The 14,974-nt window shown below is 39.7% G+C and overlaps 1 protein-coding gene across 15 annotated transcripts in view; it reads right to left on the reverse strand.

The window, feature by feature from the left end:
• Positions 1-10,496: 10,496 nt before the first annotated feature.
• Positions 10,497-14,974, reverse strand: part of TNRC6B (trinucleotide repeat containing adaptor 6B) — a 118,075-nt gene continuing 113,597 nt past the window's right edge. For all 15 annotated transcript variants that reach the window (XM_053941990.1, XM_053941993.1, XM_053941989.1 and 12 more), the window contains 4 exons: positions 14,245-14,469; positions 13,693-13,763; positions 11,729-11,868; positions 10,497-11,230 (listed from right to left, as the gene is read on the reverse strand). In XM_053941990.1, the coding sequence (XP_053797965.1) occupies positions 10,843-11,230; positions 11,729-11,868; positions 13,693-13,763; positions 14,245-14,469 (824 nt within the window). In that variant the 3' untranslated portion in view covers positions 10,497-10,842. The remainder of the gene's footprint in view (positions 11,231-11,728; positions 11,869-13,692; positions 13,764-14,244; positions 14,470-14,974) is intronic.

A 14,974-nucleotide genomic window follows, 5' to 3' on the forward strand; every position in this document is an offset into this window, starting at 1 on the left:
AGCAGCAAGATCAAAGTACTTCAATGTTGAAGCTTACCTAAAAATACTGGAGACATGTGACCTGTAGAAACACTGGCATAACTATATAAAGAAGAGAAGAAGATGGAAACAGGCATAAAGACTGAAGAGTATGAGTAACTGAATCTCTATCAACTTCTATTATTTAGGATCTGAGTGTCTAATGGATTCAATAATTTAAAAAATCAAAAGGGTTATCTCCCTCCACACAAGCAAATAATCTAAAAAGAACTAGCGATCTTGCTGTGGAAACCTCATAATACTTCTATCATGCTTTTTTGTTTAAAGCACTTGACAAACATTACTAGTTGATCCTCACAAAACCCCTGTGAGGTAGGTAAGTATTATTAACAACCCCGCTTTACAGGTGAAAAAACAAAGGCAAAGTAGTTAAATGACTTGCCCACGGCAAGGGAAGAGTAATGGCCAATGTTAAAATCCAGGAGTTTCAGGCTTAGCAAACCTGTGCTCAAAGCCACTAGTTCAAATATCTTTTTACAAAGGAGATAACAGATGGAAATAAAAGCCTATCAAGTTTAGAAGAAAAACTAAGATTTAAAAGGTTACATCAGAAGGGAAAATGTACCACGAGGTATTTTTGTGAATGAGTTTAAGCTTCTGATTTTTTTTTTTTAAAGGCATTCTGACAGAGTGGAACCCTGATAACATCACATCTGCAAGGCAGGCACAGATGCGAGAGTGATCATCAAGTCTATTACTTATTACAGTACTGTGAATGTCAACAAAAATAAAATTGCTGCATGAAAACACTGAATACAGGCAGGATAAACTCTCACTTTATGATATTACACCTAAAATAATGCCAGTACCATGGTTCACCATGGACAAAGGAAAAAGTCAAGTCAAAAGGTCCCTATTATAATGATGGAGAGAGCAGTGAGATCTACATTTTTTTCTGAGGAGAGTCTTCCTGGAAGCTCAGCAAGCTTCAAGGAATGCACATAATTCACAATTATTACATTTTGAAGATGTGAGGAAGTAAATCCTTTTAAATGACCATTATGATACCACCTTATAATAAAAAATAGGACAGTAAATTCTATTTTTAAATAGAGGGGACTTGGTATACATATCCGTCTACTTTCCTAAAATTTCACATACTGTCAACATTAGTGTGAAGTCACTGGCAGCAACGCCAGACAACAAAACACCAATAGCTGCTGACGTTGAAAATACACAGTCCTCATAGCTGGGCTTTGATCAGCACTAGAAAGTACCATCTCCACCATCCTGCCCACAGGTGCTCTGTCACTGTATGAAGAGTACCAGAAACAGCAGCAAAGAAAATGTTAGGGGTAAGGAAGTGTGGATATCAAGGACTAGCCATATTCCAATTCTCACGGAAGAGCACAAGAGCTGCTGAAATGGAAAACGAGTAGTAAATTAAAACAAACAAACAAACAAAAAACCCAGTGCCTGTGGCAGTGGGTTTCCTGAGCTTAACAAGGGCCAGAGCACAGGAGGTGGTAGATATTCCCCAGGTAGACCTGCTGTCCCATTCACCCTTTTGGCCCTGGGTTAACACTGTGTGGCTGAGAGCTGATTTTGTTTTGCAGCCAACATTGGTTATTCAAATCTGCCCAGTTATCCATTGGCCAGCTTCTGACAAAAAAAAAGGTTCTTATCAATTCCTTCTTAATTCAAAGTTATCACTTCCCCACTTCCCCAAACTATAATGGATATGCCATGGACACAGAAACTCCTGAACAGTTTAGCAAAGTATCTTTGTCCCCTACACCCCCTTTGCAGAATGCATAGTTTACAATTCACTTACAAAATAAAGAAGCAATGCTGACCACATATGGGACCTTTTTTTTTTTTTGAAAAAAGAACAAACAACCTCTTCTTAAGTTCAGTATCAAAATTCACATTTGCATAATAATACATTTCAAGGCCATTAGAGAGGAATGAGAGCGAAGCAAAGAAAACTACAGAGTCTCTCCTCTCTTTGTCTTCCTGAATAGAGCTGAGGGATCCCACTGGAGTTTCTTTTCAGGGTGGGAATTACAAAGCGCTACAACAACAGCTCTTGATCTTGTACACCTCATGTTTTGGGTGGGACGAAGAGGTGAATTATTAGGGAAAAAAAAAAAAACAAATGGAAGGAGACACTGCAGATTCCCATGTTTAGCTACAAACAGCTTTGAAGAAACAAAAAATTACTTCAGATTTTTTTCCTTTAAAACACTTCTACCTCACCATTTCAAAAACTTTTTTTTTTCTTCTTGTGTAATACCCTGTTCATTTAAATGGCAACGTTAAGTGTGCTGGAAGTTAAAGGGTTAAAAAAAATCCTGTTTTGCTTATCAGGACACGGGCAGAGAGGGTAAAAGTGTGCCTGCACCCACTATTTAACAGAAGCTACAAAACATCATCTTCTCTACAGGTATAAATTTGTCTCAAACATCACTGTATTCAAATTCTCCAGTGCTTACAAAAAACCAAAGCCACACACACTCACACTCATGCACACAAACATAGAGAGAAGCCACATAATACATATACAAACTCAACCTGCAACGCAGACTAGCCTAAAACTATGAACAGCTTCTGTGTGCATCACATGACATCCCTTCGCACCCCCTACCCCAATCTCTACCACATATGAATACGTATTGTGCAGTGTAGAGACCAGCCAACAATGCTGCTTGTCAAAAGGGACCAGTGGGCTGCAATCTCAATGTCTGACCTCTTCAAAGAATAAATTGACCCTTGTCTCCCCTCCAGCCCAAGCGGTCTCCTCAATTAGACAGTCACTATACTCACAAAGGCACATTCATAAATGCCACATTTAACTTACTGCTTGTAAAAACATAGGAGGAAACATTAAGCGCTTATACCCCGACCCATTCCTACTGACCCAGCAAGAACTATCACAATAACATGTCACTTGGTGAGACCTTACTCCACCTTTAGAAGGTACATATTAAAGAAGTCTTCCAACACCTCTTTTAATTTTTTTTTGCATAAATGAATGCTTTTTTTGTTTGTTTTTGGCTTACATATTTTGGAATACAGCACACTCACTATAAAGCTCTGTTGTAAGGCTACCCCCTAAAGTAAGGCTGTTCTACCTTGGCTTGCATTTTTACTTCATTTTGCTTCTTTTCCTCATGTCCACAAAACAAAACAAAAAAACCCACATAGCGCCTTATATAGAAAGGATAAGCCAGATCTGGCAAGGAGAGGGAGGGGAAAGAAAGCACATAATATTATAATCACGTCCAGCTATCCTAACAAGCTGTGCAACCTGCTCAAGAGAAATTGATGAAGAAAATTATCACTTATGGTTGGTTGTGTTTCATCTGAAACAGAAGGAGCTTCCACCTTGTCTCAATTAATAAAAACAAACATAAAAAATGAGGAAGTTAGTTCTGCGTAGGTAACAACACACACTAACAGCCAAGAAGAGGCATTTAGTGTTCAAGGAAACACTGTGTGCTGAACACAGTCTCCTTGTATTGCGTGCTCCAGTCTCTTCCCCTCTGCCCACCAGTTAAGAATGTTTGCTGCTAAAATACTTAAATACTTAACGCTGGCTGGCATAATGCATTCTTCCCTTTTTTTGTTATTTTTCTTTTTCCCTGGAGTGCTCTGTATTACTTTATAGAAAGGCTGTCAGAATCAAGTCAAAAAACTCCCTTTCTCACTACAAAGTTTACAGGAACCCTAACACTGCTGAATGTCACCAGTCCCAACTATCACACAAACAGGGCAAAAATGGCTCTTTTGCAGAGGGCACTTTGATTTGCTAAAAGCTTGCTAGGACTCTGGGAGACTGCTAGAGAAAAGCTTTCCTGCATAGCTCGATGAAAAGCAACGTGCAGGCAAACTGTTAATGCAAACAGATGTTGTCTGCTGCATGCTACAGATGAAACTGCATCTATTGTGACCTGACAAGTTTTAAAAGTAGGCTCCACCGACCAGGAGCTGTGGCGCTTTTTGTAGCACAGATGAAACCTCAAATCACTTATCATACAAGGATCAGAAGCTATAGTTACTACATCACAAAGTTTAAAGTCACGTAACACCACAAAGTAGAGCACTATAATTTTAAACAGGACCCTGACTCAATTTTGACAGAAATGTAGGCAGACCCTTAAAGTCTACGGTAGGCAAAGCTCTGCTTGGTGAGTCACGACAAAATGGACCTGTTTCCTATTATCTACTGCAAGGGGACTTTGGTAAAATTCAGCAATACTGGTATTTACAGTGATGGGATGCTTATGCAGAACATTGTGAAGGACATGGATTAGGCAAAGCTGCTAAAAATCTCCAGTTTGGCTCCTGTCATTTAGTCCAACCAACAGGTCTACTACAGCCTAACAGTTGCTTTGTGGTTTAGGTTTGGATGCGAGTTCAGGACAACAGGGAGTACCAACTCTGCCTACATTGGGAAACTTCACATATTTCTCCCCATTACTGTTACCATCCTTCTGCCACAGGTGGAAGCCAAGTACTGGAGATAAAAGGGAAGAAAGAGTTAGCGTTAGCTGTATTTTGATCACAGTGGGAATGACCATATGATCTAACAGTATCAGTTCCTAAAACTGCAAAACAGTGGCAAATAAACAACGGAACTGAAATGAAATTGTGTGCAAAATCAATTTAGACAAACCAAGAGATTCTGCGTATGTTGCTTCAGATTCAGGACCAAAGTTGCACATCAACAGCATTTGTTTATTGGGGGTTTTTTAAAAAATTAATTTCAACATAGTTGTCTTGGTATTACTTTCCTGCTCACAAAGCATGCATGCATATTTACAATTAAGAAAGCTGCTTCTGTTAAGTGAACTTTACATCTTTAGAAAAAAAAAACCCTATCTTCTACTCAATCAGGACTATTACCCTGAGATGTTAACCAGCCTCCACAAAACCTGCATTTCAATCTATTTGAGAACCTGGATATTAAGGTCACATGATTTACAGCAAAGGTGATATATGCAACACACACTAGAAACACAACAGGTCCTCATTTGCTGTGTTACCTCTGATCCAGCTCATTTCATTGACCAGACTTTGTCAAATTTGGGTACCTCAGATATACAAACAGTGCTCCTCTTTAAAGTCAACAGGAAAACAATATACACAAACAAAATACGAAACTTAAGAGCTAAGCATAATAATGAAGCAAAAAACCCAACCTAACCAAAATTTCCCCCCCCCAAAAACTGCAGTACTATTTGGATGCACTATCAGGACACAGTGGAAGATGAGGCAGCATTTCTAAGAAGAAAAAAATAGGGCAAAAGTTCTGAGGAATAAATGCTTAGAAATTTCACGGTAAAAAAAGAGGCCAACTTAATAAAAATTTTTAATTGTTATTTAATCTTTGAGGTGGTTATCCCATCCAGTTTTTTGCAAACCACCTGTTTATATTGCAGAGGTAAAAACATACTTGACTTAACATTCTTACTCATTACAAAAGCCACTTAATGTGAAGCACAATTAAAAAAAAAGTAAGGAAAACCTGACATCCTGATTAAAAAAAACCTCCAAACCAACGAAAACCCCACTGTCAAGACTCCTAGGCAAGTGTCCAGGTAGAAACATAAAAACACTGGGAAAAGATGGCAAGTATTCAAAAATGAATGTCAGAAGTCTAAACACAGGTTTCTGAGCTGTACCACATTTTGTTTTGCTTGCCAGACTCTGTTGCCACTGCTAAGACAAAATCCTCAAATGGAGCAAAGAATTATCAAACAGATTAAAAACTCTCAGCTTGACAGACACTGAAAGGTAGGGTAAGCAAAGTGGCTGGATTTTTATCTGGAAAGAGATGCCCTTAGTCTATTTCAAGCTGTGCTTCCCCAGCCTCTTCTCCCTACCTTGCCAACATGTTTAAACAGGATGCTGCCAATGACTCCCTCCTGGGAACAGTTTTGTAAAAGCCCAGAAATACCTTAACATCAATTCCTGCTGACTTTTTGCTGTTTGGAGCTCAAAAGGTAGCAGAACTTTTACAATATTAAGCAATGGGTGTCCCCAGCAGCTGAGTCTGGTTAGCACAAGTCTCAGACACCACTTGCAATGGTTGGGAGTGCCATGACTAAGCCACACAGATCTGTCAACTGTAACTGGAATATAGATTAATGTTACTTTGACAATGTAGGGAAACTGTCACTGAGGAGACAGTCACTAACACTTACAGGATGCACATTCAGGAAACGAGGAGCAGACTGTTGTACTACAATAGGTTTGGACCCAGCAGACTGCTGAAATTTATGACTGTCAACCCTTCAGCAGTCAATCACAATCCACTTGCAAGTGAATGTCAAGTGTGTCAGCTTTTTTGACTAAATGCTATGGTTTCCTCTCTTTTAGGACACTGATAATTTGATAAAACACAGCTTCTGGCAAAGCACTCAAATTCTCTCATTTAAAAAAAACAATAAAATAAAATAGAATCCTAAACTTTCTAAGTAAACCCTCCTTCTACTGGCCCACGACAGGATTTTTGAAGCACATTATTATTACTACTGATGCATTATTTTCAATAGACTCACATGCACACGCAGCACAACATGAAAACACTGGGCAGCTGCTATGAGAAAAACAGAATTTGGCATCTGATTTCTTTTATTAATAATAACAACAACTTACCTCAACTACTATTAAGTAACTCATTGCACGACTTGCTCACACGGCATGCTCTTCTTCCCTTAAGAATGGGCACATCTATTTCCATGAAGTGGCTACACTGCCTCACTTTGCCTCGTCTTCCCTCCCCTCCCCTACTGTAGGGCATGCAGGTGCATGTAACAAGGCACTAGCGTGGTTTTTGTGGTTTGAGCCGAGCCATTTCAGGCGGAGTAAGCCCCTTACCCCTAGAGCTGGGAGGCAGAAGTTGGCCATCCCAACACCGAACTCTTAAGTTCAAGACAGTAAGCCCTGACAGCCAGCAGCAACAGGGTGAACAGAGGAGTTTAACAGCTATTTCCCTCATATAAAATGAAACAGAAAGACTGGGAGGTGGGGTGGATGAAGAAAAGCAAGCAGCAAATCTCCAAGTGGGGAATTAAATTGACCAAGTAGCTGAAAACAGGAAAGTTAATTTCCAATGTACATTTTTGTGAAGTTTTTCCATATTCTTTTTTTTTTTCTGTACTGAAAAAGGCAGGTTAATAGAACTACTTCATTACTGAGTATTCTGTCAGCACTGGTTTTCTTTAGCACTGCTCAGAAGTGGTTCAAAGAAGCACCATCGTGTATTTCCTGCTAGTCGTCCTAACTGAGGATTCTTTCAGTTAAACTCTACTGCATTTTAATAATGTTTATACTTTCACTCTGCTTCAAAAAGGTGCTTGAAAGAATATTTTTATTTAGTTTCAATCGAGAGGCAATAGTAGGTTTCCATTCACACACTTCTCTTCTCCATGCAACTGCACACGTCTGCATGAGTAACAAAGCACAATAAATGATAACCCTTCTCCCACAAATTGTTTAAGATTACAATGAATTCCTGTTGCTGATATTGAGAAGCTTTCTTAATGTATCTTAATTTAGAAAGTCTTTAAAATTCTTGATCCCTCGCTTGACAGTAACATTTGGAGATTTTTTCTTTTTTTCTTTTTCTTTTTAATTTTTTTTAGCATTTTTATTTTAAAGTAAAAACTTTCAAACATTTTGAAGATTCAGGAACTTGTAAAAGTTTATCAACAAGAAACAGCCATCTATCTAGGATAAGGTTAAATAAACCATCTTCAAAAAACTGGCTTCCTACCCTAGAATTCCTGAGAATGCTTGCAAATTTAAAGCAGGAAAATAAAATGTTAAAATAAAAACAAAAACACTGTTAAATGCTCCCAGAGTTAGTCTTCATCTAAAATATATATATGCACTTTTTGGTCTTTTTTTTTTTTTTTTTGTACGTTTTAATTTTTTCCCTTTAAGCTTACAATGGAAGAACAATTTAGCTTTTCTTTTTAAATATTTCAAATCCCTCATTATGTCTTGTAAACAAGAGGGGCTCTAGCACCCGGCTTTCACCGTAGTATCGCAATGAAGTTAACTAGCCCAAAGTGCAGGAAAAGGGACCTTAGGGCAGGTTGGGAGAGAGAAGTGAGGGTGGAACACAGCAATGAACCAGCATGTATAGCAAATCATGTGGCAGAGCAGATACTGGCTTGCTCAGGCCAAAGGTGCTTCACTAGGAAGTACTGCTGGCACAGGACTTTTAAGAACCTGCTCTGCGTGTCCGAGCGTGCTTGGTCTTTGAGCAGAAACAAAGCTGTACAGATGCCTGAACACGAGGGTTACTAGCCAGCTAGCAGGAGCTGAAAGCATTTTGTTTCTTTGTGCATGGTGAGACAGATGATCGAGGAGACATGATAGGAAAGTATTTCCAAAGGGGCCAGAGTACGCTGCATACTCCAGTTTACTAAACAAATACAAACCTACTCATACTTTTTTACCACATAACGCTTTGCATACAAATCTACAGGCATGTGTATATGCAGCATTTCCCTCAGTCAGTCTTCCTAGTGACATTGGGGCTTACACAGAAAGGGCAAATTAAATTAAACAGCCATGTAATTCCCTAGCCATTCCCTCCCACCCCCAGCACACAGGCATACACACACACACACACACGTGCACCAACCTCCCCCCCCCCCCCCCCCCGATTTGCATCTGTTTTTGCTTCTGCCCACCAAACCCATGCATTAAATTCATCAGACATGGTCATATCCTTCAATGAAAACGCTGAAGAAACAGACTCCCCTATCTGCCCCACTTCTCCAGCTGATAAAGCACTGCTCCCTCTGAGGGCTGGAATGGACAGGTATGTGCTGGTACAGAAGGTCGGCACTTTGTTAGATAGTGTAACAGCTGGACAATGCTGCATGGAAGTCCTAGCACTTATGGAAAAAGTACCGGCATCTCTCTTCCCTCTTCCCCCTCCCCCACAAAAGGCTTCCTGCTTTGTGTCAAGGGATGTTCCTTCAAGTCTGCTACAACTCTTTTCACAACAACAGGTCTTAAAAGTTTTGTTCCCAGCGCACACATGCACGCACACACTGGCTATCACTGTGGATTATAGGTCACCCCTATCCTGCCCAGAATATTACTACACTGATGCTAAAAAACCCCCAAACCTTTCCTTAAATACAGAAATTAAAAAGCAACAGTACAGAAAAAAGTAAAAACAAAAAACAAAAAGGTGCAATACTTCTTTTAAAAAAAAAGTCTTTGCTAGTTATATACCTCCCTAAGCAAAACCACGTACACAGGAAAAAACACAACACAGAGAAACAAAAGGAAACCTTTGAAGTACACACTGGTTTAAGAACATTCGTAAGTAAACGTTTCTGTCAGTGATGGTCTGGCGCTGTAATGACACCAAGGCCTGGCACAGGTAACGCTCACCATGAAGGACGCAGGAAGGAGTTAGCTGCATGTGCTTTCAGGAGATGAGGCAGGCTGGCCGGCACTTTGCTGACACCACTTAGTTTTTTGTCAGTTTTAGTAGAAGCAGTAAATCAACTAATAGGCTAATTTGGTTGGGCTGGATTTTCAAGCTTTTGATGGATTCCTCTAGAATGAGTACAGGTGCTTATTTAGGTTTGGGGAGAAAAGAAACACTCTTTTTTAAAGGTACTGAAGCTTGCAAGAGACTGAAAAAGAACATTTGTCTATCTGCACAAAAAATGGCAATGTCTTCTTTCCTCTTTTCCCCTTGTTGGAAGAAATAAATGGCTTGCATTATATAACAAATACTCTAGGGTTCAGTCAGTACAAAAACCCCACATGCAGACATAAAGATACTGTTACTCAAAAGACAACATTGTTTCCCCTCTCACCAAATCCTTTGGATATGGCAGTGTTAGAACAAGGGCTAGGAAGCAACTATCCACTCTGTATGATCTGCAAATTTGAGATAGCACCCTGCTACAACGAATTTTTAAAAAATCTACTGACAAATTTTAACCCAGCCCAACTGGATTCCACTTCAGCCACAGGGACTCCACCATGCCTGTCTTGTTTTCAGAATCAAGACATGCAGATGGCCAGCCAACCCGTAGACCATCAGCAATGCAGCGTTTCAAGATTATATATATAAGAGAAAAAAATGCACACACACAAACATGTGCACACGCACTCACACAGAAACAAGCACACGTGGGCAGTTACATGTGCCAGAACACACTGGTACTTATCAACCAGCCAATCACAAAGTGTTGGTTTTTTTGTTTTGTTTGTTTTTTCTGTTTTGTTTTTTTTTGTGGGTTTTTAATTTTTAATTTTTTTTTCTAGGTTTTTTTGGTTTTTTTTTTTTTGTTTTTAAAGTGAGGCTCCGTCAAGTCTTTCCCTCCCCACCCTTATTCTTTTAAACCCCTCCCCAACCCCAACCCAACATGGTAGACCTAAGGACGGAAACACACCCAGTGCAAACAAAGTTAAAAAGCTATTTTTTCAGTATATATGTTTCTTAGCAACAACTTCCGTATAACATGAAAAAGTGAAAAACTAGAAACTAATTTTTTTAATTTTTTCTGTTTAAATTTAAATGGTATGTGTACTTGCTTCACATTGTCTTTCTAAGTTGGCGTTCACGATTCAAGTATTTCAAGAGTGATATGTTCTCTTTTTGGATTCATATTCCAAACGAAAAAACTGAAGTTATATAAGGGAGGCAACTATGTGCTCAGACAGTCTGTCAATGACCCACCTTTTTTTCTTTCTCCGTTTTCTTTTTTCCTTTTATAAATGTATTTATTGCAAGTTGAAAAAAACGAAAAAGGTCAAGTTAGTGCTGCTGCTGTTCCAAAAAAGGTCACGAGGTCAGAGTTGAAAGTTCTAAGTTCAGATTGAATCCGACCCTCCTCCCAGAAGGTCTCCAGGTAGTAAGGGAGCAGGGCTGCCCATTCGGTGTGGATCCTCTACGCTTGGGACCCCCCACAAGCTTGAAGAATAGTTTGGGGGCCCCCACAATGAAGCGCCAGTGAGATCACCCCCACTGCTGCCGCCGCCACCACTGCTCCACTGCCCAAGCCCTGTTGACCCACCAAAGAGATTCAAAGCAGGTCCAACTGGATCTGTCTGGTTCTGTCCTGTCTCCAGGGATTGCCAGCCCGCTGCGGGTGCACTCGGGGTTGCTGCAGGTGTAGGGGGCTGAGCTTGTGCCAAAAAGCGACTAACCTCTTCATCTGTGGCAAACTCAGCCAGGATGGTAGTGTTTCCCAACACACACCTACAGGGCAAGGTACACATAAGAAAAAGAAATAGAGCCAAAAGGTAAGGGCAAGGGATCCAGAAAGCAAGGGAACAACCCTAATAGGTGCCCAAACCAAAGGAGGCATCAGCTACATTGCTACAATGGAACGGACATGGAAAACTTCAGCTGTTTTTGACAGTGTAACTCATTCAAAACAAAATAACTTCCATTATATACAGGGAAGAAACAAAACAAAAACACTGCAACCCCCTTGCCCCAACATTCAGTCGTGCCTGAACAAAATCTTAATAAATTTAAACTAAGGTTCTGAACATTAACACCAAGAGCAATAAAAGTGCCTATACCACGTCGGTAAATGCACATTTGCCGCCTTTAAAACACCACGGACGAAGAACAGGTTAAAAGCCCTTGGAATTCAGGATATTAGCAAAATTCAAAAATTTTCACTGAGTTTAGGGGCTCACACTACTAATCCCACACACCCAAAGATTTTTGTCTCAAAACCTTGCTTACATGTGCAGTGCAGTCTGGGCCTTGGCCGCCTCCTGTTTGGTGTTGTATCGGATGAGGGCGGTGCCCTGGGTCAGGTTCAGATGGAATGTCAGCAGTGGGCCATGCTGCATGCAGATCGTCCTCAAGGTTGACCCATCAATCTGAGGAAGAACAGCCAGGACGAAACAGATGTTTGTAATTATTTCTCCAAACATACTTTAATCCTGACTTTGTCACAGTAATTGAAAGATATGCTGCTCTCAGAAAGAAAAACAGATGAAAGCAGTGGGAAGTAAGCAAAGGTGACAGAAGTTGATTTTCAAACAGGAATTGGTATGTCTTGACTTCTCACAGCTACATGGAATTTGCTTTAGTATGGAATAATCTAAATTATCTTTCCTGTTCATTTACAGCTTGAGTCCAGTTTTCCTTCTTTCAATGAGTTTCTTACACTGTCACTACCCTTAACATTGACAGCTTTTCCAGTAATTACATACAACTTGTACTTCTCACCATCTTCAGTCATCAGAATTCCTACCAAAGGAACCAGAATGTCTTAGTCTGCAGCTCTTTGATTTCAGTTGAATGTAGATAAACCAGTATTTAAAAGGTTTTTGTAAAACTGGAAATATCTCTACAATGAAATTTTTGAAAATTTATTTTGGTGCTTCTTTGTCTTTATGGTTTATGAAACAGTGACAGAAAGAGTCAGTTATTTTGCTGCCAAACCCACCAATGTTCATTCCATCTGAACTAATGTTTTCACAGCAGTTGTTGCCTACATTCCTTCTGCAGCAGTAACAGCTTGTTACTTACCTCCAGTAACAGCTGTTCTCCCAGGTGTTCTGTACGGACAGATTCCATTCCTGGTGTGCCACAGGGACATATGAATGGGATCCGTATGTACAAATACTTAAGGAAGTGCTACTTTCTTCCTTCTTTCCCCCCTATTTTATAATATAGCTTCAAATGAGGGAAAAGGAAGTTGTGTGGTAGTACAAATATGGTCAAGGTTAAAACAGAGAACCTTGAACATATTGTTCTTTCCAAGCCTAACCATTCTATAAATCTATGAATCCATCTGAACCTTTACACTTCTCTCTCTACTGTACTGATCCACAATAAAGAGAGAATCCAAAATGAGACAGTTATGATCTGATTCTCTTTCCTACTAACTTAAATGCCTCCAAAATATATTCTTCTTCCATAAAATAATTCCTAAAGCAGCACTGAAGTATTTTACACAAGGCCAGATTTAGAACTGTGCTTTTTCCTCACACCACTTCTTTCGCATCAAGGTAAACAGTCTTTTTTACAAAAGACTCGCCATTTTGGGTGATCTGCTGAAGACCTCAGCTTTTCCTTCCACATCAACCCTTTTTTGTAAACTGTAGAAACAAGGTAAATTATCTGGCTGAACAGAGGACTCTCTGTCTAGATCTCAGTGTACTGCTGATAATCATATAAGCTGTTCCTAGGCCTTGAATACTAATTTGGAATGCTGAAACCAGGATCTCCACAGAATTTGTTCTGAATGGCAGCAAGCTTTGAGAATACTTGTAGAAATAACTAACTAGACTGGTTTTGGCAGGAACACTGGAAAAAATCAGTGGTTTCACTATGGAAACACTGAAGTGAAAACTGGCAGTTACACTAATTTCTTATTGACAACATCCCAAAGAACAGCTATAAACCAGTAATGAAATTTACTCTCACTTCTAAGGAAAATATTTCTGTTACATTATTTTTTATAACTCTTAAGTAAAGAAATGTTTTAACAGTCACATAACAAAACCTGAACATCTTAAAATTAGTTGAAGAGATTACAATAGGAAAACCAGTCAGACTGCAGCTCAGTTTAGTAGAAATACGTTACATAGGCTGACAAATCTGATTTTGTCAGATTTTATTCAAAAAGAAACAACTGAAGAATTCACAGTCCTTGCTAAAGAAAACAAGTCCCCAGAAACAACCACAGAAAATACCTGTGGAGTGAGATTGTGAAGAACCAGCCAGTAGCTAGGACGAACTGAGCCACCATCACTCCAAGTAGATGCTGCAAATTATAAGACAGAGCAATCAAGACAGATTTGATACAAAGAAAAACCATCTTTCTTTACAGCTAAGTCTTTCAAAAAAAGTCAGCATTACCAGCCCTGTTAAAACATGAACGTCTAATCTTCAGTCCTGAAAGCAAAACCACACCTTTGATCACAATTTACATCAAGATTAATTTTATTAGAGTTTATCTTTAAGCAGTTTCTCACACACAGCAAGCATCTAGTCTTGAAAGGCCCTATGTAGCAGGTATTCTCTTCTGGCAGCTCTCAGCCCTTCTTCACTTATTCCCTGCAGCCGGACCTGGGATTCCACCCCCCACCGCCCCAATTACTGACAGCAAATTTCCATTTCAAGAAGAAACTCTCTTTTTTCCTTTTCCCAGACAACTGCAACTTCCTTTCCTCCACACCACTGGTGCTGTAAAACATACACTGCTCAGGTTTGATCAGTGGTGCTACCAGTTGATTTGTTCTCACCAGAGCCAAGCCTCGAGTCCTGTGCCCCCCAGCCCCTGACCGATCGGGGTGCTGTGCTGTTCCATGGAGATGATGGTTTGGGGTTGGTCAGGCCAGGAGGTGGGCGGGGCAGCCCTGTAGTGTTCCTTGAGGAAATATGGTTTTTCCACATCTTGTTGGAGAGATGAGTGGGATTATGTCCTATGGGATCTGGGGACCATGTTGATTTGTAATCACTGAATTTTGCTAGAAGATTAAAGAAATTGTATGTATTAGAGAAACTTGTGAGATTAAGTACCTGCCCTATCACACTAAGTCTTCTGACTGCATTTCTATTGGAGACAAGCACAAAACACAGGACCATATAATAGTTAATTTATCATACCAAAAAAATCCCATGCTATGTGTAAGTTAGTATTTGCTTATTTTATATATGCTGATTAAAAAAAAGTAATATACCAGGATCATTTATGATAATGTAGCTGATTGCAGTATGTTACATCACTAATTAGATGAACTTCAACTTTTATGTCCACACTACATTTCATCTGAGAATTTCTTAAAAGTTTTGGCACTACTGACCTTTAATAAAACTGAACCTTCTTCATGTAAAAAAAAAACCTGCAGAGCACTGAAAGGAGTATTCACCATTCTTGGTCTACTAAGCTAATGTTGCCTCCTCCTAAAGATGTCCTCCCTACAAGATCAAAGCTTTCTTGAGAGTCACAAACCCCACACAATGTTGACACAG

This window comes from Vidua chalybeata, chromosome 5 (assembly GCF_026979565.1).
Source record: "Vidua chalybeata isolate OUT-0048 chromosome 5, bVidCha1 merged haplotype, whole genome shotgun sequence".
In the NCBI taxonomy this organism is placed as follows: Eukaryota; Metazoa; Chordata; class Aves; order Passeriformes; family Viduidae; genus Vidua; species Vidua chalybeata.